Genomic DNA, 24,416 nt, shown 5'->3' with positions numbered 1-24,416 from the left:
GGAAGGTTAGTCTTAGAGGCGCAAACAAAACGTTTCTTCAATAGCGCCCCCTGGAGGTTTACGGGGGGAAAAAAAGAGTGCAGTCAATCTGGATGTGGGAAAACACTGATTTGTTGGTTTTATGTTAAGAAGGTATTGAGTGCGGGGTCGAAAAAGCTTGTAGTACCTACAAAAAGGGGAAGGAAAAAAAGGTCATGTTGAGAGGAACAAGGATCCGATCGGGTCCCCGAGTCTGCAGTTTGACAACTGCGCTCTATAACGAGGCTGCTAATGAAGCTGCAGAGAAGATCAATTTAATTTAATCAACCAGCATCAAACGCTCACCAGATTTAATTCTGTCAGTTCATTAGAAAAATGTAAAGAAAAAAAAAAAAAAGGAAGAGGGAGGGAGGGAGGGAGGGAGAGCAAGCAGCACAATAATGAGGAAAGGGAATGCCTTGAAAGTAAAAGCCAATTAAAAGTCCTCATCTATGCAGTGCAATCAGCATCCAGAGACATCTTTGCCTTTGTTGCGTCTCTGGAAACGGGTTTCGGCCGGGTCGAAGCCCTGCTGGCTCGCCCCGAAGAGCGCCCAGTCGGGAGTCCGGGCCACGTAATCGGACGAAGAGAAAGCCTCGAGGCCGCCGCTCTCCTGGTGAGCCTTGGCCAAATCCTGGAAACGATCGTAATCGATCCAAGTGTGCCACTTGCCGTCCACCTTGAACTGAAAAGAGAGGAGCGACAAAGCACATGGATGATTAGACGTGCTAGCTCGCTAGCAAACCCCACCGTGTGTTTTTTTCTCTGCTGACTTCCTGTCCAGATGCTATCTTCTGTGGTCATTTTTCTTTCAGAATAAATGTCAGCAAACTTTCAAGGTTGTGCTATATTTTGTTAAGATGTGAAAACTCCCTCCTCCTCTCTGGGCATCTTCCTTTCTTATCAATCATGACTCTCGCAGCCAAGCCGCCATCCATCTTGTTAAAGGGCCCACAGGAGGTTGATGCACGGTGTGTGTGTGTGTGTGTCTCGCCACTTCAAGCAAAGCAGATAAGCAAGTGACCTCTCGTCTTTCCCGCTGTGCACGGGTGGTAGATTCAATAAGCCGGATTCAATAAATGTCCGCCGAGGCGCGGAAGATGCTTAAAGCTAACGGGACAAACATTCCGTACATCCCATCACGGTCTTTACACTCATTTCTAACCACGAAAATGTTGCACTAACAAATCTAACGATGCATTTGTCTCTTGTATGGTCCAGGTGTACCTCATGAAGAACCTTTATGCTTTGCGCTCCACATGCCACGAACACGTATATACAGCTGTGGTAGTGCCGTCTCATTGGGCCTCATTCATTCACACACACAGAGTGGAGTGAACGTTCTATGCATTTGTAGGGCAGAACATTGACGAGCAAATGACGCGAGAGCACACGACAGGTCAATGCGTCACTTTTCCACGTTTGTGTTTCAAGTTTCAAATCAGCGGCGTCCATTTTGAACGGAAGACAAGAGTGACAGCTCGGACTTAGCGCGTCTGCTGGAGAAAAAGCATCGGGCCGCAACACGACAATCTGGGCTACAAGTGCAAAGATTGCGAGCGTGCGCGAGTATATTAGGAAACGCTGACAGGCGTGGGCGAGAAGGACGTGCAAATGAAGCAAAGTCTGAGGCTGTCGCACAAATGGCCACTGCAGCGCAGGACAGGAAACATGAGGGGGTTCAAATATTCATTGTGTGGAAGAGTGAGTGAGAGAGCGAGAAGATGAAAAGAGAGAGGAACTGTTTGAGAGTGTGTGTGTGTATGGGGGGGGGGGGGGGTCGAAAGTCTATGAGTGCGAGTGTGTGTGTGTGTATCACGGTATGCAAGAGTATTTGAGGTGTGAGTGTGTCTGTAAAAGAGAGATACAGTAGGTGAGTAAGAGTGTGCGTGTAAGAGTGTGTGTGTGTATAAGTAAAAGAGCAAGTGTAAGAGAGATAGAGTGTGTAAATGTGTGTGTGTGCAGTGGCGCTCAGGTCCCATGCAGTGCCGCTGGTTCACATCTGCAGGTGGTGCCCAAAGGAAAAATAACACACACAAATAAAAAAAACCCGACACTTTGAACATTCTAATAGTGTGCGAGCGTGTGTGTGTGTGTGTGCGTGCACAAACATCAAGACAATGACTCACCATTCAATATTCAAACATCAGCCCACGCCTCAACTGAACTGTTTCCCCACCAAAGGAACAGAGACGAGATGTGGTTGAAGAAAACGAGCCGCAGCGAAACGAACTCGAGCCGCGACTATTAAAGGCGATGGGCCGTGTAAAATGTGTAAAGCTCCATTTAAAAACGGTAAAAGTGGATTAATTGGTTGGAAGCGGGACTAAATAAGAAGAGGACCGGAAACATTCGGTGTCTACCTTGTTGTGGGCAATGAGCAGACAGTTGGAGTGTTCGTGTTCGCAGGCGATCTCATAGCCGGTCAGCATGTCGACCAGCTGCTGCACAAAGGTGACCACTTCCTGGTGCCACGGGACGTTGGCCATGGTCAAACTGCTGGCCGAACTCTCGCCGCAGTAGGTCACACCCTGGGAACACAGGACGACTTCAAATTGTAGAACTGGTTTTGGTGGATTTTTGCAGACAGCAAAACCTGGAGCTGTAATGATTGGAAATCTGTGCGTCGAGGTGACTGGATTTTTTTTTTTTTTTTTGGAGGGCTGACATTTCCTCCCTTTGCAGATTGTTTGTGCACTCGGAACGCAATAGATGGTGGCGGCTGCACCTGGAGGCTCGCGCCATAAATCACCCGGTAGATACAAGCCCAGACGGCGGCCGGCGGGGTCCGTGGAGCGGATGATGGCTGCGATATATGAAAAGCCGCGTATCCTTCGGGAGGTCATGTGACTGCTGGCTTTTGCTCCCATCATTGAAGTTGTTTGCTTGTTAATAAGTCAAAGCCTTGAACATGACACGAGGGGGAAAAATTAATTCATTCACTGCCTTTGAAGGCCATAGACGTCAATCAAAAGTCCACTAGTATAATGCTAACGTATGTGAAAAATCATTTTTTATGATGTATTTTTGTGATATTTTTAAGCCCTGCAATTATTTCCCCGAAACATTTTTTGCTGGTCTTGTGGGGGGATAAAATAAATTGACATTTCTTTTTTTTCTCATACCATTTAAGTCTGTGAATCCGTAAGGGGTATAAAATATGGAGTGGGTCGTGTTGAGAGCAAATTTAGCGGTGTGTGTTTAATCAATAACGCTTATTGATGCGGCAGCCAGACAATCAATCGGCCCTCCAACGAGCACGAGACACCAAAAGGGAAGAAAATGATTCACGCTAAATCTCCTCTGACAAAAAGGAAGAAAATGTGACACTGAATTCAATTATTGCTTGCTTTCTGCACTGCAAGCACACGCATCCTGATAAATTAAAGAACACATTATGTACACTCCCTGGACGCTTCATTAGGCACACCGGGAAGGCAACACACTGCACCCGTCTGCCGTGAATTGCTTTCTATTTGGAAAGGAAATCATGTTTGCGATTTAAATGTCAACTGTATTTTTTTTTTTGCTAATATTTTTGGGGATAAATTGAGATGATGCAATGTGCTTTGTATGAAGGGATGTTAAGGTAAGCCCGCTCGAGGCACAAAAGTCCCCCAGTGAGTAAGTCAGGTAGCATTATTGTTGCAAACATTAGTCAGCACTTGACAAATGAGAAGGTCGCGGTGCTAATCGATAGCGGATATCATTCTGAAGGAGCGCGGCCACGTTCTCTACGGCGAAGACGGCGGCGGCGGACTTGTAAGCAGCACGCTTGAATCAATATTTGAAGAAAGAGGAAGAAAAAAAGAAAGATTTGAGATCACTGTCTCCAAGCAACGTACGCTGACACTACATTTTGAAATGCGTATGAAAAATACATTTGTAGTTAAAGTCTCCGTTTAAACTTTTACAACTTCAGTGGGCATTGTTAGATAGATTGGTGTTCCTAATGAAATGGCTGCCGAGTGTATGATCTAGAAATGACGCCATCATCTTGATTGACTCGTTCACACCGGGTAAGCAGACACGACGAGCCAAAAAAACAAAAGCTGCGAGAAGAGCAAACCAAAACGTCAACAGGCGAGGCGCTGGGAGGAGGACGGATGCGCTAATACAGGTTGAGCTTGTTAGTTTTAATGTCGTTGCAAACCGCAAAGCAAGCAAGAATCCAAAACACAATTCATAACACGCTTGTCACACCGAGTCAGAAAGTTTTGTTTCTAATTAGGCCCGTATGTCCCTTGGACTCGCTGTCGTACTTTATATGCACTAAAGTGTTTGCCTCACACATTTTGCATATTACCATGCGTCAGCAGCCGCATTTTTCTTCACCAATTAAAAAGTGACAGTATGAACAGAAAAGTCTGTTCCTCATGTAGCTCAGTTGCTGTGTTGTAGTACCGCATCGGGCCACAAACATGCACGGCAGCACTGAGCTCTACTGGAAGGGATGAAATGCAAGAAGAAGAGGCATAGCGGGGCCCCAACTAAACTTTCAAAATGGCAGTGGTTGCCATGGCACACAACTAATACTTAGTTGTGTAAACTAAACTAGTGAGTTGTGTAAACGCCGTTGCATTGCTATTCCATCCACTCCACTGTTGTAAAAAAAAAACAACCACAGAGCAAACACCTGCGAGGAAGGAGCTTTGCTCCTCTCACCCCCCGGCACCTGCGCAAAAACAAAATGCCTCACGCAAGACTTACAAGAAAAAAAAATCTTGTTCAATTATTTACTCGAGTTTGTCACGTGTGAGGCGGCGGGCGGCGGTTCGCCGCTCGCTCCCGCCTTCCATCATCATTTAGGGGGCCCCTTCTGCCGCTTGATTACTGCAAACGGACTCCGGGCTCACCCTGGGGGAAATAAGAGGCCGGGGGAACGCGGCGTGCTCTTGATTATGAATGAGAGGAAAAGAGGACGTGCTCCCGCGAGAGGCTGCCTCATGAATGCCAACAAAGAGCCTGGCGTGCTCTTTCCTTCTGGGATGGCACAACAATATAATTTCTGTGTGCTTTGTGAACAAGCCAATCGCCATCATTTGCAAGTTTAAAGATCGAGTCAACCCTCGGCCATTTTTGACCTTGTACAGAAATGGTATCGTCTGCAACGGTTTGTAATTTGTTTTCATTTTGTTGCCAAGGAACTAAGTTGAAATGAATAGAGGAGCTTTATTTAGATAAAAGTAGAGCTTTGTTGCCATCGGTATGATGTCAAGGAACTTTGAGTGTATTGCAGGGCTTTGCTTGGACAAAAGTAGTGATTTGCCGCCATTTTGTAGCATCTTGGTGTCAAGGGGCTACGCAACGACGGTGACAATAACAAAAAAGCTGCAGTCAGAAATGCCAAAATCCGATCTCATCTGATCATTGTATTTTTCTCCACGTCCAGATTTGCACATCAGATTTTTTCCTCTTTCCCCATATCCGAATTGTGACACTTGAGCAATCCAGCCTGAGCTGCTGACGAGAGGACAAACGCTGGCTGATGAGGACACGTGTCACCAGTCCCTCACTAAGTCAATTATTCATCGGAGTCTTCAAAAATAAATAGCCTCGCATGCAAAAGGACTCAAACATTCTTAAATAATGAAACCTTCGTGTTTTTTTGGCTGCGCTAAAAAGGAATCCTAATACTTGACAAGATACGTTTTAGTGGGTTTTTTTTTTTACTCTTATACAACAAGTTGTGATTTGGGTTTTGACTCGCGTTTTTGTTTCACATGCTTTTAGTTGGATAACTAGGCGCGTCACGAAAATATCGAAACAAAATTACAAAAAATTACAAAAGCTATAGAGCAAGCCAAACAGTTGGTAACAAAATTATTAGAAAAAATCTTACACAAACATCTATAAATAGAAAAATATCATCACATTTATAAAATAGCAAAAAAAAAGTCATTTTGTGAAAAAATATTTTTTTTTGCCTGAATTAAACAGATCATTCAATTGTATCTCAGAAATAAAATATCAATAGATACTCTGTTTTTCATGCTTCATAAAAAAATAAGTTTGAAGTCAGCACAAACAGCACATTGCGTGCCAGCAACTTTGCTTGAACCAGCCGCGGGTGCTCTTGGCATTTGGGCGCATTATCAAAAGAAAATACAAGACTTGGCTGACTGATGTCTCAAGATGGCCGCCATGTGGACGCGTGCCAAGCAAAGCGCACGAATCCACTCGAATAATAACAAAAACCGTATCCTACCTTGACCTCGATAAAGTCGGGCTGGCCTAAGGCGACAAGCTCCGAGTAGGCCGTCATCTCCTCCACGTTCCACGCCTTGACCAGTGTCAGCCGGTACACCGTCCTCTGCCTCTGTTCCCGCACAAAACACACATGAATCAGAAACATGCGAAAATAAAACACGCAAAAAAATCATAACAATAAGATGACTCCGCTTATGTACATTAGACAAAATGGCAGATTGTTTTTAAGACAAGGGCAGGCGAGGAAGTGAGGTGACGACGATGAAGGACGTCCTGAAATGTAATTTGTAATAAAACAAAAACCCCTTTCCCTCTTTGGTGCTTGGCCAAGACTTGATTGTTGATTCTGGGAACACAACTCGCAGTGTTCCGCGCGAAAGCCGCCGCCGCAGCGCTGCGGTGCGCGCCGAGAGAGGGAATAGAAATAGAATGGAAAAGGAGGGAGGGGTCGCCCCGGCATTTTAATGCTACAACAAAAGCAATTGGATGAGGGGATATGTTGTACACTGTGAACTTTCCCTGGGCAGATTACAAAAAAAGCCGGAGAAAATGTTGGACGAGGGCTGTAGGAATGGTGCAGGATGACGTCGGCCGGGGTGCCAAACTCATTTTCGCGGAGGGCCGGTAGGACTGTGGAAATCATATCAATTTTCATCATCATATGATTGCGTTTATTTTTAGATTGCTGAATTTTCGCTATAAGTCACAGACACCACAGTGCAGAAAGCGATTTTTTTTTTTTTGACTTGAATAATTGGTGGACTGATTGGTAACCAATTATGAAAAAAAATATATATATATATTAATCGTTAAGCCCAACTCTACATTGCAGATTTGGAGCTATCGCAAAGGTCAAATATAAACAACTCTTTCTTTAGAGTCCACGTCAGGTCGTCGACAGAGGCGGGCCAGGGTGCCGCGGGACGTCGGCTGCGCTAATGGATTTTTGTCTCTTTTCTTGAAAAGGAAAAGGCCAGCCAGACCTTTTATCCGAGCGGTCCCGCGAGACACGGATACGTTGTAAATAGAAATGGACGCACGCTGGCACAGCCTCACATCCGGAGGGAACGGACACAAAAGTTTGACGTTTTAAAGCCATCGATAAGAGTGGATCGATGCGGCCAAAGTGTTTTGGCATTTATTGTCAAACACAAACACTCACTTAATAGGTTAGTGACTTCAAAGAATGATTTAAAATATACATTTCTTTTTATGACACCTTTTAATTGAATTCTCATAATGATGCCATTTTTCTTACGAGTACATATTTTTCAAGTGAACAAGCGCAACAGGATTCCAGTTTGTCATCTGGTAAAGTGGTCTTACCTTCTCAGCTAGGGCCTTCAGGCTATCCAGGAATCGCGTCCAGAAGTCCTTGAAGAGCGGCCTGTCAATCTTCTTCAAGCTCTCTTTGGTGCTGGCGTCAACGCTAACGTACAGCTGAGTGACGGGCTCCAGGCTCCTGAAAGCACCGCAAACGACTGAGCCTTCACTAATTAACTCCCACAGACATTGTGGAGGAGGAATTTGGCCAAGTTGAGTGTCGCGGAACACATTCATGGCATTTTAAATGATGTCAACGGGGAAAATTGATTTGATATATAGTGAATATTGCGATTCATTTGCTCAAAAACTGCCTAGAATCAAATTGTACAAAAACCAAAGCAATATTTCTCATAGGAAGTTATACAAATTCAATTAATCGGTCCCAGAAACTCAAAAGTATTATTTTTACAGCAAATAACTAGTTTGGCAGAATCAATACAAACGACCAATAAAATGGCTCAGCAATCAGCAAAGTCAGCGAAAACACCCGCGTATTGCTACTTTTGCAAATCTTTGACAAACAACACGACACCGAATGATGGCAGCTGGCTACGAGGCAGTGGGAAAGGCTACGCTACCTGATTTCCTCGGGGAACTGAGCATTGGTGACCAGGAAGCTGGAAATGCGCTGGGAGTGGAGGAGGCGGACAAAGCGATTGATTTCGGGGTACATGATGGGCTCGCCCACCAGAGACAGCGCGCAGTGCTGCACCGTCAGACCCTCCTCGTAACGATCCGACTTCACGCCGGGTACGCCTAGCGAGACAAAACCCGTCGCCGTGAATTCAAGGAGGAATTTTTTAATTTGTACTTGAAATTTGACAGAAATGTTTCTTCGAGAGCATCTTGACCTCGAAATTGTCGGATCATGTTCTGATGCTTGTCCAGTGCTTCCTGCAGGATCTTCTCAGCGGGGTCCATTTTCCAGCGCCACTCGGTGCCCACCGGGTTGGTGTGGTGCCTTGTGGTCATGGCAGGCAAACACGCAAACAAAAAAATGTCCAAATGGATTTCATCTGAACTTTTGCTCCTCAAGAAGACACGACATTAGGTACACATGCAAAATTGGAAGGTACAGGAGCTTTATAAAATTGAAGTCTTGTTTGATTTTACTTTTCTTTAAAGACAAATGTTTGACTCAATGATTTTATGTTCCAAAAAAGTCCCTAACACTTAACACTTGTTTTGAAGTCAGCGAACTGACATTATTTTGCAGGTTGTCAGCGGGGGAGGAGGTGCACGGTGGGTGCACACGAGGAGGGGGTAACTGATGTCCTGTCGCCCTTCGTTACCACTTGTGGCAAAAATGTGGCGACAGGGGGGGGGAACGGTGCACTGACAGCGACCTTTCAGCGGGGTGGGGTGACAAACACCTCGCTTGTTGCCAACGGCGCCGTGACTCAGCATCCACCTTTGCCTCATGCCAACCGAGTGCTGCTTGCTTGCTTACGACGACACGCACTCAATTACGAGCGTGAGAGACAAGTTCTGTATTTTTTATTTTTTTTTATAAACTAAAGGAGAGCGTCTGTTCTTACCTCCAGCAGAAGACGCACTTGTTGGCACACGCCAAGCTGGGCGTGGTCTCCATGCAGCGGTGGGACTGGATGCCGTAGAAGGTATGCTTGTAGCAGCCGCCTCGGCCTCGCAGCATGGACTAAAAAAAAATAATAGTGTGTGTCAATTAGCTAGTGTCAATCACGCTACACAAAATGCTTTTTAAAAATCTCGTACTTTGGTCCAACGGCACAGCTTCACACCTGAGTGACTTCCAATCAACTTGTAACCTGCGACAACAAACGGGACAGCTCATTAGGTACATCCACGCTGAATGACTTTCACACGCTTTGGAGCTGGATCTTGTCGACTGGAACTTCTTAAAGGTTTTCATGATAGTGAAGAGTGATTTGTTCTCCAGCAGTGCTGGTCTTCCACAATGACTGCAAGCAATGTCCCGGCGTTCCTAAGAAAACGCAGCAGGTCCACATTTGGGGTGGACAGGAGTGACTTGTTGCTATTTATAGCGCAGTTGTTGTGGAAGGCTAGCAGCGGGAGAAGAAGCTGAATAGCTGCCAGACGCGGGCAAGCGAGCCAAAGCGGCGGCTCGGGTGCTAAATTAAAACCTTCCAAAGACACCTTGAGTAAAAATTAACATTGTCTCGCATTGCGTTTGTCACAATATGGCTCTGAAACCTCAGCTCTCGAGTCTCGCATTACCAAACGTAATAAAAAAGCGACACGCGGGCAAGCGGCCCTCTGGCGGGCTTGATTACATTGTCATTGACTTTCGGGCAAAATGACAAAAAGTTGGAGGACTTACAGCGCAAGTCGACAAACTTTGTCGTCCTTGTGAGGACAACGTGAGACAAGTGGCGGGAAACATCTGGCCGCCTACCCTTTAGAACCTGTTATTTTTATTACGAGCGAGTAATGACGCTCTGGCTTCATCATCATTATCATTATCATGACGCACAAACACCTGGCAGATGCTCCCGTGGAGAGGAAAAAAAAAAAAGCCATTCGCTGCAACATTGGGGAGTCGCTGGAGCACGGCGGAGCGGCGCTACCTTGTTTGCTGAGAGCTTCTCTCAGGGCGGGGGTGATCATCTCCCGTCGCTCTTCTTTTTCTTCTTGGCTCTTGTTCGCCACCTTCCTGGAGCGCTTGGCTACCCGCCCATCGCTTGAGGGAGTCTGGGACTGCATACAGATTGTAGAAGATACAAAAAGGAATATTAGTATTACAAACCACTTTTGGAATTAACTGCAGATGCTAATGTGACCCAGCTCCAAAATCAATATTTATAACACACGTTGGCTTTGGATTCGGATAAATAGGAAACAAACACAAAACAGGGTCCAGGTGTGCTTCCAAATTCAATTCATGAAATGAATCAGAAGGTTTGATTCTCTAATTGTTCAGGTTGGCACTGTTTGCAACCCAAGCTCCTTCCAAGGCAAGCTTGGAGTAGAAAAATGGACAGATGGATATCAACTATCAGTAGAATTTTATTTTCCATCATTCAACTTCTCGATTCAAGAGAGCTGCCTATTTTTTGAAAAAGGAAAAAAAAAAGAAAAACATGAAAAATATACTCAAAATAAATCATATATAGTGTTTTGCATTTTCCACGATATGTCCACTGAGTCAGCCGTCATGGCGGTGGGCGTCCGCACTCTTACGCAAGCCCCGTCTTGACGCCAGGGCTCGGCGTGTGGAGTCTACCGAGCCATCTGCCGTTTCCGCGCGAGGCGAAGCTGCTTTCGAGGCACGCAAATAAGAACCGGCCGCGCACTGACCTGTTTGACACTACTCATCAGGCTGCCCAGATCCTCCACGTCCAACACGGAAGGGGAGCTTGACGAGTCGTCCTCGTCGCTACTGGACTCCATGGGCTCCTCCTGGAGGACGTGCCGCAAAGACAGAAAGACTTCAGAGATGGAGCAAGAAATTAGAAATGACAAATCAGAAACATTTGCACTTTTGTGGATCATACTTGTCCAAAAACGAGCATGAGGTTCATTGAAAAAGTTGGATCGCAAAAGTTTGCCTTGAAATAAAAACACCTTGTTTCCGTTTAGCTACTAATGAGCGACAAAAAACGTTTTTGTGTAAATGTAAATGTGACTGTTTGACTGACACCAAATGTATCACTAGCAACTTTTATCTCCCTTAATAACCTGAAAACCGTGTCTGTGTTGAAGACGCCTCTCTCCATCATCCGGCCGTCAAATGACAGATTGGAAGTAGTGTAAAACTAAAAATCGCTTTAAAAGGCTAGGGGGGAAAAAAAAGATGACGGCCGCGCTTGTCAGCTGCCGCCGGGAAAAAGTCTCGGCGACACAGTCGTCTCCCGAGGTGTCCGCTGCCATGACAACGGGTCATCTGTGAGCTGTCAGGCTTTACGTGTGTGTGCATGTGCGTCGGCGCGTGCGCGTGTGTGTGAAAATGCAGTGATTGGTGAGAAGAGCAAAGAGTGCGTCTGGAGGACGGACAGAAATGTCACGGTGTGAGGCGTGTGGGACATTTTGGAACCAACGCGACTAAAGAGAGACGCACGGCAGCATTACGTACGCGTACATACGTGTGGACGGAAGCCCGTTACAAATATTTACTCCTCAGGTCTTGAATTTGATTTCACTCCCTGCTTACACGATGCACATGTTGGGAAACAACCTGATAAATATTTTATATGGATGAACAGAAAATCACTACTTTTGTCCAAATGAAGCTCAACTCATTTCATAATTTGGCAACAATCCACCTCAAGATGGCGCCACAGCCATTTTGAGTTGGGGAGTGTCATCTGGACAAAAGTAACGCTCTGCCACCATCTTGTTTAACGGCTGTAGTTCTTTCTGAACCTCTTACCTCACAATAGTTATCTAGATCTGGTTTCATCTCCTCTTCTACTTCCTGTACGTCCGTCTTGATGCAGGAAGCGCCTTCCTTGCGTTTCCCGCAACATTTGTCGTCGTCGCCCTGGCAGAGAACCCGCAGGCGTTTGAGGAACTTGAGCTTCCAGGCCTGGAAGTCGGCCTGGATGTTGCCGTGGACGCTCTTGGCCACGTTGCAGTCGCCTTCGGCGCGGGTTAGGATGCGAGAGGCACTCAGCATCCACAGCCACTTGTCTACATTTTTGCCTACCTGGACAGAGAGGTTCTACGTCACGATTTGTTATCACAACTTCTAGACAGAGAAGCAACACAAACATTGACATATTTGTCATGTATTTGAGATACTTTGTGAAAAAGGTGCATTATTTTTTGAGTCCATATGGGCCCAGCCTTACTGTGTTGTAGTGGGTGGCATAAAGGGAGTTGCCCAGGCCGAACACGGCGTAGCGAAGACCCTTCAAGTACGTCTTCCCGTAACGGAAGTCTGTGGACGCCTCCTCCAGCCACTTGCAGAACCACTCTGCGTTCTCGGTGGGCTGCCCGTCCGTGTAAGTGGCCACCAGGAACACGCACACACACTTGCTGCCGCACTGGGTGACACAAACAACAGAATCAAAAGAATGCCCACTCGGAACTTCGCCAAAGGAGCCTCGGTCTTACCTCATCAGCCAGCCGATCGTCTGGATCGTACTCCTTCATGTCGATGACCTCTGTCGCGAGGTCCAGACTCCTCACATCTGCTGACAGCTCCTTTGCAAAACTCTGCCGGGTTCAGAGGGGGTGAGTTACAGGCTTGGTTGCAGAACTGATTAATAACATCAAAGTGTATATTTAAACTTTCCCACTTTGAAAATTTGATGCAGATTTCAGCTTTACGGACTAGTGATCAGTGTAAAAAAATATATTCATACTTGAGCTGTTCCAGTCTGAGAGCCAAAGAAGATTTTCACTCCTGACACGTGAACTGCAGCACGTTCATCACAGTGATCGTCTTTCTTGAGGGCTTCCTGGACCAAGCGGCTAACATCCTCTGAGAAGCTTTTCTAATAGACAAAATAAATAGGTGTTATTGTCTTATTATGACTGCTGACACACGTCTCTGAATACGCTCGCCAATGCACCTTCTTGAGGAGGATCTTGAGCAAAAAACAGAGGGCAAAGGTGAGCGCGGCAGCCACGTACAGGTACAGCCGGTTGTGCCAAATGTACGTGGCGTAGTTTTCGAAGGCACTGTGAGAAGACTGCGGTACTGGAAACAAAAATCATATCACAATTAACACACAACGTGAAGGAAAAACTTGGAGTTGTACTTGCATGTGTAATTTCACTTTATTTATTACACTATCTGCATACAAATACATAAGTCTATTTCCCCCAAAATGTCGCTTTCAAAAAGAATTTGCATTGGGTTTATATTACGACGAGGGCAACAAGGAGGGGGCGCTAATTCGTTAGTTTCATGATAGTTTGAAGTAGAGAGGAAATATTTAGGCTTTTTTATACTTCTGATATTTAAAAGACATAATGTGTGTTTATTTGGTCCATTTTGTGCAATATTCGGGTTAATTTAGACTAAAATACAACCGGAAATCACCTGCTGATGCTTTGACAAGTGTGTGTTAATTAATGTACAAGCTAGCTAGCGTTGCCGTTGTTTGGTCCACATAACTTTGGTTTCTGTTTGAATTAAAAGTTTAAATACACTCACCTTTGGTGTTAGACGTAGTCGCACAACTTCCGAAAAGGATGGCGATGAGGATAAATCCGTGCATGGCAGCAAACGCTTTAGCTGAACACATAGTTGAAGTCCTCGGTGGCGGGGATGTGCAGAACCAGTCCCCTGGCCGAAATGCATCATGGGAAATGAAGTACTTAGCGTCTAAAACCAAAAAAGTTACGCATGATACCGTAAAATATTTTTTGTTATGTTTATTTATACTATAAATAAATTATTATTCATATTATACTACAGCAAAAGCAATAACTCTATTTTTATTCATTATCGATAGTTGCGGTACCACTTGTAGTTAACTTTAAAACCGTTAGAGGGCAGTTGTCACTACTGCAGCTCTCCCAACATTTTAAAATGAAGACGAAGAAGACGCTACCTTCAGTTACTTGCAGTGTACCTTGAGTTGCAAGCTTTAATTTATTTAAAAAATTACCATATAGCGTCAAGAATTTTTTTACCTAGTGAGGGAAATTAATCTTATAATCATATCACTTTTTAGTAAACCATACTCGCTATTGCGAGTACGACCTTCGCCTGTTCAGACTGACAGAGGGGCTAAAAAGCTAAGATAGCTCCGGAGAAGAATGGATCTATTTGACGATCTACCAGAGCCCACTCAGACCGGTGAGTGATGGCGGTTTCTCGGGTAAACGAAGAAGACCACCTCGGCAGTAGCCCTGGTCTAATGACAACCGCCGAGGTGGTCGTCACCTCATAAAATGCTTGATTTTACAATGTTATCTTAGTTTGCTACTATACGTTTAAAAATGTAAAATGACTAAATTTCCAGATTTTTTGAGACTTCAGCATTTTAACCACGTTTTCTTTGTGTGTTGTCAGGACCTGGCTCGGCCGCCGTTGCAGTCTCGCCTAGATCGGCCAAAAACATCAACGAGGAGGAGAAGAGCACCAAACGAAAACGACAGGATGAAGAATGTGATGTGCCTTCAAAAGCAGAAGAGGAGGAGGTCAAGAAAGTTTGTAGAGAAGGTTTTCGCTGTTGCCACCATGTTTGATAATGCATGGCATCCATGATGCAGATCGATTTACTCTGTTTTTGTTTGTGTGTGTACATGTTCAGGTCTCCCAATGTTGCGAGGCTTCGTGGCCGCGAGGCGTGGTGAGCGTGAAGAAATGCAGGATGCTCACGTTCTACTTCCCGACATGAGCAGCTGTTTATCGCCACTGCCAGCGCAAATGTAACTAACACTTCCGTTATTTACACAAATAAACGTCGATGTCATTTTTTTTTCTCTCCTGATGTTAAAATTTGTGAATATTGTCTGATGTTTCCGAAGTTCCGGGGCATCTTACTTTGCCGTTTTTGATGGCCATGGTGGCACTCGGGCATCACGATTTGCAGCCGAACATCTTCACCACATTTTGGCAAAAAACTTTCCCCGAGGTGAGCAGTAAATATACAGTCTTTGTGAAGTATGGATGTGGGAACAAAATACAGGAACATGCAGAATATGTTTGCGTGTCTTTTTAAGTTGAGAGTGAGAACTTGGACAAGCTGATTAAAAAATGCCTGGTGGACACTTTCCGTCAGACGGACGAGGACTTTCTGAAGAAAGCATCCAGCCAGTAAGACTGATTAGCTGCTGTTTTGGGAGTTCATTAAAAAATATTTAAAAAAAACTTCAGTGTTTGTTTCTTTTTTTACAAAAATCTGATCTCTTATTTTGGACCTCCCCCCAGAAAACCAGCATGGAAAGATGGTTCCACGGCAACCTGCATGCTAGTGCTGGATGACATGGTCTACGTGGCCAACCTGGGAGACAGCAAGGTAATTTCAAGTGTGTCAAATAAACACTCAAATGGCTTTTGATAAAGCTGTTTGAGCATAAATTGCTAACATAGAGAGAACAAAGAGCATGTCAATACTTGGACCTTAAGATGAATATCACGGATATAGAAGAAATGCTTTCCGAGTTTCTAATGGAGCATCTTGGCAGGCGGTGATGTGTCGCATGGAGGAGGAGGAGGGAGACGCCCCCGAGGGGCGGCAGAGGAGGCCGACCACGCTGGCGCTCAGTCGAGAACACAACCCCATCATCTACGAGGAGAGGATGAGGATCCAGAGAGCCGGAGGAACCGTCAGGTACCACCATAAGTGTCCGCCTTTAGAATGTAATATCCCAAGTCGGAATTACTAATGAAGACATTTTACTTTACTATGTTCTCTCTCTTTGGTTTTTATGGCTGTGGGTACTTTATGTGGCAGGGAGGGGCGTGTGCTTGGTGTTCTGGAGGTGTCGCGTTCCATCGGAGATGGTCAGTACAAGCGATGCGGCGTTATTTCCACCCCAGACCTCAGAAGGTGTCAGCTGACGGCCAATGACAGGCAAGAACAGGGACACTCACACACATGAAGAACCAGATAATGACTACTTTGGCCTCCTCAGGTTCATCATCCTGGCCTGTGACGGCTTGTTCAAAGTGTTTTCCGCAGATGAAGCTGTCAGATTTGTCCTTGATGTCCTTCAGGTATATTTTGACTTCTTGAGACCTTTTGTGAGTAATGATAGATGAGCACCAATTTTTTTTTTTTGTTGCTTAGTCATGAGCCTAAAATGGACACTTGAAAGAAAACTGGCGAGGTTTTTGCGGTTCTACACGTGACGGATGTCACACATGTAGCTTTGTGTGGGTGTAGGACAGTAAGGTGACAGACAAGGAGGAGCAGTATGAAGCGGCCTGCCAACAGCTGGCCAGCGAGGCGGTGCGACGGGGCTGCGCTGATAATGTCACCGTCATCTTGGTTTCTATTGATTTCTGATGCATCCATTGACTTTGTTTTTCAATAAAATACTTGACTTCTGTCAAAGTTTATTGTTGTGTGTCTTACTCACATGTGATACATATGAGCACTTAAGCAATGAAGAATTTGTGTAGCAAAAATCTATCAATCTGGGTTGCCAACATCCTTCGCGCAAAATTCCTTCCAACTTTATTAAAGTAATTATTGCGATCCTTCACCATTATTTGGTTTGTGCGTATTTCCATCCGCGCATTCTGATGACGTCATTTGCCTGAGCAATATGGCGGCGTTGCCATGTCAACTATTGGTGCTTCCGGCCGGTGTTTTTAGCGACCCAAACAGCATACGGATCCAGAGTGGCTAAAAATGTCAAATTTCAATTACTCTCCTTTATTTTCAGTAAAAACATTTAACTGCCCCGGTTTTTAAAATCAACGGACGCGGTCCCGCTCCCGTTCGCTAGATGTCTCTGCATGCTGATTATAACCCGGATGTGGGCTGGCAGCGCGGTACGGTCATCGTTAGCATCACTTTTGGAGGAGTGGGATGTTGACAGCTGTTCTATCGCCAACACAAGTTTAGCTACATGCAACACAACAAATAATAAGAAAAAGTAAATCTCGTTAGCCTGTATGTTGGACGGATTTGTTTTGACTATGAGCAGTCTTAGTGAGTGTTAAGTATCCGGCTACAGATTAGTGTGGGGACAGCGCACTCGGCGACGGTCAAGTTTCCAAGGCCCTCAACATGGACGCGTTGCTGGACTTCTCTGAGTGCGTCTCGGATTCTCCTGCCTTCAGGTGAGCAGCTTTCGCCCGATGAGTTGCCATCACCGACGAGCATGGACTGATGCCTCATTTTTCGTGTGTTGTGTTGTTCAGGCTGAACCTGGATCAGTTTGAGGAGGATGTGTTTCTTCTACAGACACAACTAGACAAGGTGGGACACTGACTCTACCCTGAAGAAGCCAGAATCCGCACCAACGGTTTAGAATGGTCTATAGATGCCTCAAAATGGCAACAAATCACTTCTTTTGTCACTTCCAAAAAATTCCTTGGCACCGATACTTTTGTTTAAGTGTATCCTCAACTCATTGAGACATTGTGCCTTATCACCAAGATGCCACAAGATGGCAGCAAACATGTATGCCCAAATGAAGCTCCTCAATTCACTATAATGTAGGCTTCATTGGATTTAATATTTTAAATAAATGCGCTATTGGTATATTGGTATGTCGTGCCGCCAATCAGGTCATGAGGTTGTGCGGCAAGATGGTGGAGGCGGGACAAGCGTATAACACAGCCAATCAGATGTTCCTCGCCGGCCTGTCCGAGCTTTTCACACGACACAAGGAGGACAGTGTGATTGCGGTGAGAATCATTTGGAAACCTTTGTTTTTATGTTTGATTGCATTTCATGTTTTAAATGAATTTGTAGTATGGTTTGATTCTTCCACCGGCCACTAGAGGGCGCCTGTGAACCGCAAGTCGCACTAATTGCATCTTATTTTCATGTCTTAGAACTGCCTGAGCCAATTCAAGGAAGGCCTGCAGGAGCTGCTCACTTTCCACGCTGTGAGAGCGCACACACGCAGACACACAAACGCCGACACCCGGAAGTCATGCTTTTTATGTGTGTGCGTTTTCAGATGTTGCTTGATCAGAGCCAGCGAGCCATCAGTCATCAGCTCAGCAGCCTGTGCAAGCAGTAAGTACACACGACAAATCCTAATCACCCATCATGTTTTTTTTATGGTCTCTCAAACTTAATCAATTGATTATTTTTGTTTTTAAGATTCCTGCCTCAGCTGGCAGAAACGCGCGATGAGTTTGTGCGTATCGGTGACGATCTGGACACGGCAGCTCTGAAGAACGCTCAGGTGTCTCGACACAAGACTGCCGAGGCCGAAAGAGCGAGTCACCTGCTCATCGCCACACGAAAATGCTATCAGCACTTCGCCCTGGATTACTGTCTGCAGGTAGAGCTGAAAACACACACAGGACACAAGACATGGACATAAATATATTTTTTTCTTTTTTTATCGTGCAGCTCAACACGTTCAAGACTCAGCAGAAGGTGGACATTTTGAACTCGGTGAGACATTTATTACTTAGCATTGATATGGGGACACAGTTCCTATTTTCACGATTTAAAGCAGAAGTTAAGTCAAAAATTGTCTTTGCAATATTACAAACGCATACATGTGTAGTTCCTACAAAAATTATTATTGTCATTAGTGTCAAAGTATGACTAAGGTGTGCTGTTGTGTTTAGGTGTTCTCCTTGGTCAACGCTCAGCTGACGTACTTTCATCAAGGCTTTGACCTGCTCAGAGACCTTGAGCCCGCCATGAAGGTCATGGCCACGCAGGTCGGACGCAAACACACAATCGCTTACAACACAAAATTGAATTACGAATGTTTGATTTGAAAGTTTTAATTCTTTTGACTCTGTCTTCAGTTGTGTGAGCGGTCAGACGAGTGTGCGAGTAAAAGGAAAGAGCTGGAGCATAATCATTTGCTGGTTCAGCAACGAGTAAGTTGCCTACAAACATCTCTGGCACTGGAAAAATCGCAAATTGTGTGTGTTTGTGTGTAGGATGCCTCCGGAGAGACGCTATTCCGATTGTGTGTTGGGAATGATGACATCATTCAAGGTTACCTCTTCAAACAATCCAGAAGGAAGTCGAAAACGTGGAAGAGGTCACATATCTCCTTGTGTTGATGAGCTACTCATTTCTGTCTTAGTGGGAAAAAAAAAAAAAAAAAAAAAGCTACGGTAGCTTTAAAGGGCACAAACGCAGACAATCCCAAAAAATTCCACAAGAGGGAGCCAAAACATGTTTGAATTTTTTTTTTTCTCTTTTCATGTGCAGATGCTGGTTCTCCATCAGGGACAACCAACTCATCTACAGGAAGTCACACAAAGTAAACCGTTCTTATCCATCTATTGATCATGACGTTATATAATATGTATGCTGTTCATTTTTATGACAAGAATTTAATTTTCCGATTGGCCCCTCAGGACGCGTCTATGCTTCTTTTTGAGGACCTGCGATTATGCGCCATCAAGTCTTTGGACGACCTGGACCGACGATTCTGCTTCCAGCTGATGTCTGTTCACAAGTGAGTCAAAAATGTAACACAACTAAAGACGAGACAAATGTTGTGTCCCATATTTGTCCCATAATGCTCTTTATTCTGTCCCATCAGGTGTTGTGCCCTTCAGGCCGACTCTGAGCACGTGAGGCTGGCGTGGATGGGAGCGTTACAAGGCAGCATCGATCTGGCGTACCGAGAGCGAGGCCAAGCCGCTCCCGCGCAGGCACGCTCCTCGTTCACTCTGCTACCTCATCACGGCAATTGTACGAATAAGAAAAATAATCTTGAAAGTCTCCTGTAGCCTCAGGAGCCTCACCCGTTGAGCGGCGGTGACAACGCTGCGGCCAATCAGAAGACGGCGGTGCTGGCCGCGGCTCTGCAGGGCGCTGGAAATCGCCGTTGCTGCGACTGCGGCGAGGAGGAACCGCGATGGGCGGCCGTCAATTTGGGCATCACCGTGTGCATTCAGTGCTCTGGAATTCACCGGTACACACACACACGTAAACACACATATACCCAAAAAAAAAAAAAAAATTGAGATTTTTCTTTTTTTTTTCTTCCTGTGTTGGTGCGTGCAGGAGTCTTGGCGTCCACGTGTCCAAGGTGCGCTCGCTCACGCTGGACTCATGGGAAGCGGAGCAACTCAAGGTTATAAAAAAATTCTTTAGCTCCTTTCACATTTTATCGTTCACCATTCCGTATCATAACAAGACTTCCTGTCTTTGTGTCATAGCTGCTGTGCGTCCTGGGAAACGACGCCATTAACAATATTTACGAGGCGCAGTGTCACGACAGAATCAAACCCACTACGGAGAGTCCGCAGTAAACACCCGCACGCCTGTCAATCAATCTGTGTTCAATACCCGATGAGTGACAGCTCGTCTCTTTGTCAGTGCTGAGAAGGAGGCCTGGATACGAGACAAGTATGTGGAGAAGGCTTTTGTGAGGCGGAATGATGGCGCAAGTAAGGTTTAGTGGGGAAAAAAAACTAGATTATTTCAAGACCTTTTTTTTTTTTTTTTTTTCCTCCAAACCATTAACGTGATCTAAAACCTTTTTGTGTAAGTGCATCATGACGACGTCGAGGCTTCGCCACTGTCGCATCTCTACCGGGCGGCGGTGGCTGGAGACCTGGTCGCCTTGGTGGCGGCGCTGGCCCAGGGGGCGCCGGTAAACGGGAGTTTAGCACAGGAGGAAGGACGCACTGCCCTCATCGGGGCGGCGCAAGGGGTGAGTGCACAGCAGGAAGTCACCGTTATTTAAGAATAATTTTATTTATTTTTTTATCAATTTGGAAGACACTATGAGAACAATTTTTTTTTTTAAAGTCAAAGAAGGAATAATGCAAAAAGTCATCTCACATTTCTCTGCAGGGGTCACTGTTGGCGTCCGAGTTCCTGCTGCAGAACGGCGCCAACGTTAACCACAGAGACCGAAGAGGGCAAGGAGCTCTCCACGCAGCAGCCACTGCCGGACACACCGGGTCACTACACGCACACACATGCACGTATACGCAAACGCACAGAATGTGACGTTCCCATTGGTTGCCACAGGCAAGTGTGTCTGCTGCTGAAGCGAGGAGCTAACCAGTATGCGGTGGATGAGAGCGGACGCGACCCACTAGCCATCGCCGTGGAGACGGCGCACGCGGACATCGTCACGCTGTGAGTTAGTGTGGTTTGCTAATGCTAATCTGCGCTAACACTGTAGCTTTGTAACTTTGGCGGTGCTTCTTTGCATTCTGGGGACTGAACTCTGCCCAAATGGATAATTAAAAATATTCCATCTATTAAGAGGACCTATGTGGGGGCGGGATTATTTAAATTAGCCCAGTTGCGATGTCATAGTGAAGGAGAAGGTTAGATGACTGATTTAATTTGACACTTGATAGGTGGACATTAAAAAGTGATATTGGCTGATTCTTCTTTCTTCAGGCTACGCATGGCCCGAATGAACGAGGAAATGCGAGATTCCGAAGGAGCGTTCGGAGCTACGGGTAAGTCAGTGAAATTCCAAAATTTCGTTTTGATATTCGCTCAGCGGCGTCCATGCGGTTCTTCCAGGAGACGACCAAACGTTTCAGGACATTTTCCGAGACTTCAGCAACATGGCGTCGCACGATCCGGAGAAGCTGGCCAGACGAACGTTCAGCCGCGATGGAAATGATGGGAACCCGTGAGTGTCTCACCTGCTTGGTCCAATTGTCATTCTCAGTCTTAATTGTCACCTGACTCGAGCACAAAAGCAAATCACTTACATCATGTTGACAAAACTTATCAGCGGTTACAATACTGCAAATGGTATGATAAATGTAAAACATTTATTTTAATATTTATAAATGATAATGATAGTATAACCATTTAAATACTGTTCATTACTTAAATTTTAATATTATAAATTTTGTAATGAATCATAATTAAACTACCTAGATATAAATGTGATTTTATAATAGAATACCTTAAAAAAAATAGATATATTCGGTCCATTCATTTGGTTAATCTTATAATTAACCAATTAATTAAAAATATATTGTTTTAATAAATAAATTAACCAAAATTACCTACTATTATTAATTTAACTAAATAAATTTCCTCAAACATTTGTGTTTATCTATTGGTAATTTATGGGAACATATTGTAATTGTGAAGTCGTCAACATTAGCTATTGTTACCTTACGGGAACTCAAACAGCAAGAAATGAGAACTTGAGAGGGATCACATAACTCACCGCAAAGCTCACGCATGATGTGACATTTTTAACGTTTACTAGGTCACAAAGGGAACTTTTGCCTCATTTCAAACACGTGATCACTTTGGAGGTCACATATGTTTACCTCGCAGCTACGTTGCCTTTTTTTTTAACATTTAAAAATGTTTTACAGTGAACGTCTCACAAGCCTGCTCATGTTTGTTTATCTTAATGAAGAATTACAAATGAGTTGCTGCTAAAAGAAACATTTCAATGTCCACTAGGACATATTTCACTTTTGACTGTTACTAATGTAATGTTAGTTGTGTATTAAACACAATTTAAACCCACAAAAAAAGTATTGCCTCCTTACATATATGAATTGTATTTCCCTGTTAATATTCATAACAAAGCATCTCCAGGCACTTCAATAAAACGGACAAAAAGGCCATTTTAATGAAAGTTAAAAAAATGATAAAAGATGCAAATCCTCCAGGGAACACTCCCACGACATCATTTATCTTCAAACGTCTCTTAACACACCTCTCAGGCTTGAGCTTTCTTTCTTTTCCTTTTCTTCTTCGGCTGTTCCGCTTCCTCTGGTGTTTCCTTCTCAGGATTCTCTCTTTCCTCCTCAAAAGTTGCACTCTTGGAATTCTCATCCTCTAATGCTTTCCTCTTGGAGTTGTCACCTTCCTCCTCGGATGTTTTCCTCTTGAGATTCTCCTCTTGCTCCTCCACTTGCTCCATGGCATCCCATACTTCGTCCACATCGTTGTCCTCCTCCTTAACCTCCTGCCCGGCGTCCCCGGCGTCGTCCAAATCCTCCAAGCTTCGGCTGGCGAGCAGGAGGCAGTTGAGGCGGGATTTTAGGTAAACCTTGTGCAGCACCCGCCGGTCCTCCAGGCTGTGGATCCGCAAGAAGCGGTCCAGGCCGCAAGATGCCACCAGGGGTTGCGAGGCGTGGCACTGCAGACTCCGCACGCTCCCGCAGAGACCCTTGAAGCATCCCCGCACCAGGCCTTTTCGCAAGTCCAGCACAGCGATCTGACCGTGCGTGTTCCCGACGACCACCGAACCTCCGGTGGCAGGAAGAGACAATGACGTCAGTGGATACTCCTCGTAGGTGGCCTCCATGACCGGACGACGTTGGGGTGTGGAGGGGTCGTACACGTGGATCTGGTGAGACAAATATGAATAGCGATCGATTTGCATTGCAAAGCTGATGAGTACTTTTCATTTCAATTTTATTTTCACAGCAAGGAACTTTCTTCGGGACTCACCTGGTGGTATCCCGTGCAGGTGACCACCTTATCGGATCCTGGTATGAAGGCCATGTCTTTGACCCAGTGCGGCTGCTGTAGATTCAGCCAGTCGTTCCGCAGGTTCTTAGCGGTGAAAACGGGCTTGTCGGGCTTCTCGAGGTCCCACACTTTGAGACAATTGTCCTTCCCGCCGGTGGCCACCTTGTGCGGGTGCTCTGTGTTCTGTCTCATCCGGGCCACGTCGCTCCCTACGCGGATCTCCGTGGCGGGCTCGGAGCTTTCGTCTCTCCATACTTTGAGCACGCCACTATCCACGCACGTCACCAGGGTTGAGCCACCGTCCACAACCGCCATCCCGACGAAGGAGCCCTCGGCGGGATCAGCGCAGCTACGGAAGTTGGTAAATTCTCCCTTTTCCACGCTGAATGTCTTGACGGTTCCGTCTACGGCGCCGACCAGGAGCTCGCTCTCGGCCGCGTCGGCCCAGCACAGTGTCCGGACCTCGTGCTGGCGGCTCAGCTGTGAGCTGTTGCAGAAGTTGAAGGCTTGTCTGCGGGACACACTGACGCCTTTCAGAATGCCCGTTTCCGAGCCCAGCCACACGGTGCATGGCCGACTGCTTTCACCCATCTCGCGGGTTCGACAACGGCGTCTACGCGTTCAAGTGGCCGGATTCGACGCTTTGACACCCGCGATGCAAACACGCGTTTCGTCGCAGGTTGCCGAGTCGCATGTCAGTTGCGTCATGAATTTGGTTCCTTTTTGCTTACTGCTATACCGCCATCTACTGGAGGGAGAGAATGCAGAAAAACAAGAGTAGTCATTTGTAAAATAAAATTAAAATATTCTATTAGGATCACTATGAGTAAAGATTCAAAGTTACTAATTTTCCTGATATTGGTTGAATTCATATGTGTA

The 24,416-nt window shown here is 45.5% G+C and overlaps 4 protein-coding genes across 6 annotated transcripts; 2 read left to right on the top strand and 2 right to left on the bottom strand.

Moving 5' to 3' along the window:
- Window positions 1–314: 314 nt before the first annotated feature.
- tyw1 (tRNA-yW synthesizing protein 1 homolog (S. cerevisiae)) lies at window positions 315–13,822 on the bottom strand. Its single transcript, XM_049726911.2, has 16 exons — window positions 13,658–13,822; window positions 13,071–13,198; window positions 12,861–12,992; window positions 12,610–12,711; window positions 12,345–12,539; window positions 11,924–12,199; window positions 10,852–10,953; window positions 10,122–10,251; window positions 9,289–9,341; window positions 9,093–9,211; window positions 8,406–8,515; window positions 8,133–8,310; window positions 7,555–7,690; window positions 6,227–6,337; window positions 2,382–2,549; window positions 315–703 (listed from the first exon to the last, which is right to left on the bottom strand). The coding sequence occupies exons 1-16, from the start codon at window positions 13,746–13,748 to the stop codon at window positions 482–484; spliced, it is 2,253 nt and encodes a 750-aa protein (XP_049582868.1). The 5' UTR covers window positions 13,749–13,822; the 3' UTR covers window positions 315–481.
- Window positions 13,823–14,022: 200 nt separating this feature from the next.
- On the top strand, window positions 14,023–16,511 carry ilkap (integrin-linked kinase-associated serine/threonine phosphatase). Of its 3 annotated transcripts, XM_049726143.1 has the most exons (10): window positions 14,023–14,305; window positions 14,522–14,671; window positions 14,763–14,880; window positions 14,980–15,086; window positions 15,175–15,268; window positions 15,383–15,470; window positions 15,640–15,785; window positions 15,909–16,028; window positions 16,090–16,171; window positions 16,341–16,511. In XM_049726143.1, exons 1-10 carry the CDS (start codon window positions 14,266–14,268, stop codon window positions 16,461–16,463), a joined length of 1,068 nt encoding a protein of 355 aa, XP_049582100.1. In that variant the 5' UTR covers window positions 14,023–14,265; the 3' UTR covers window positions 16,464–16,511. The 3 variants fall into 3 exon arrangements, with proteins under 3 accessions (XP_049582100.1, XP_049582101.1, XP_049582102.1); XM_049726144.1 differs by lacking the exon at window positions 14,023–14,305 and having other exon boundaries at window positions 14,522–14,649; XM_049726145.1 differs by lacking the exon at window positions 14,023–14,305 and having other exon boundaries at window positions 14,522–14,658.
- A 296-nt stretch (window positions 16,512–16,807) lies between these two features.
- zgc:162872 (BAR_ACAPs and ArfGap_ACAP domain-containing protein) lies at window positions 16,808–22,070 on the top strand. Its single transcript, XM_049725201.2, has 22 exons — window positions 16,808–17,245; window positions 17,327–17,384; window positions 17,696–17,815; window positions 17,966–18,019; window positions 18,094–18,152; window positions 18,240–18,423; window positions 18,495–18,539; window positions 18,719–18,814; window positions 18,905–18,979; window positions 19,043–19,146; window positions 19,320–19,371; window positions 19,469–19,569; window positions 19,657–19,768; window positions 19,847–20,031; window positions 20,124–20,193; window positions 20,279–20,367; window positions 20,439–20,509; window positions 20,612–20,775; window positions 20,919–21,028; window positions 21,099–21,209; window positions 21,480–21,541; window positions 21,609–22,070. The coding sequence occupies exons 1-22, from the start codon at window positions 17,193–17,195 to the stop codon at window positions 21,722–21,724; spliced, it is 2,091 nt and encodes a 696-aa protein (XP_049581158.1). The 5' UTR covers window positions 16,808–17,192; the 3' UTR covers window positions 21,725–22,070.
- Window positions 22,071–22,659: 589 nt separating this feature from the next.
- wdr74 (WD repeat domain 74) lies at window positions 22,660–24,128 on the bottom strand. The gene is made up of 2 exons (XM_049725202.2): window positions 23,517–24,128; window positions 22,660–23,412 (listed from the first exon to the last, which is right to left on the bottom strand). Exons 1-2 carry the CDS (start codon window positions 24,126–24,128, stop codon window positions 22,780–22,782), a joined length of 1,245 nt encoding a protein of 414 aa, XP_049581159.1. The 3' UTR covers window positions 22,660–22,779.
- Between the last annotated feature and the right edge of the window lie 288 nt (window positions 24,129–24,416).

This window comes from Syngnathus scovelli, chromosome 7 (genome assembly GCF_024217435.2).
Source record: "Syngnathus scovelli strain Florida chromosome 7, RoL_Ssco_1.2, whole genome shotgun sequence".
In the NCBI taxonomy this organism is placed as follows: Eukaryota; Metazoa; Chordata; class Actinopteri; order Syngnathiformes; family Syngnathidae; genus Syngnathus; species Syngnathus scovelli.
This window is presented reverse-complemented; position numbering and strand designations above follow the sequence as displayed.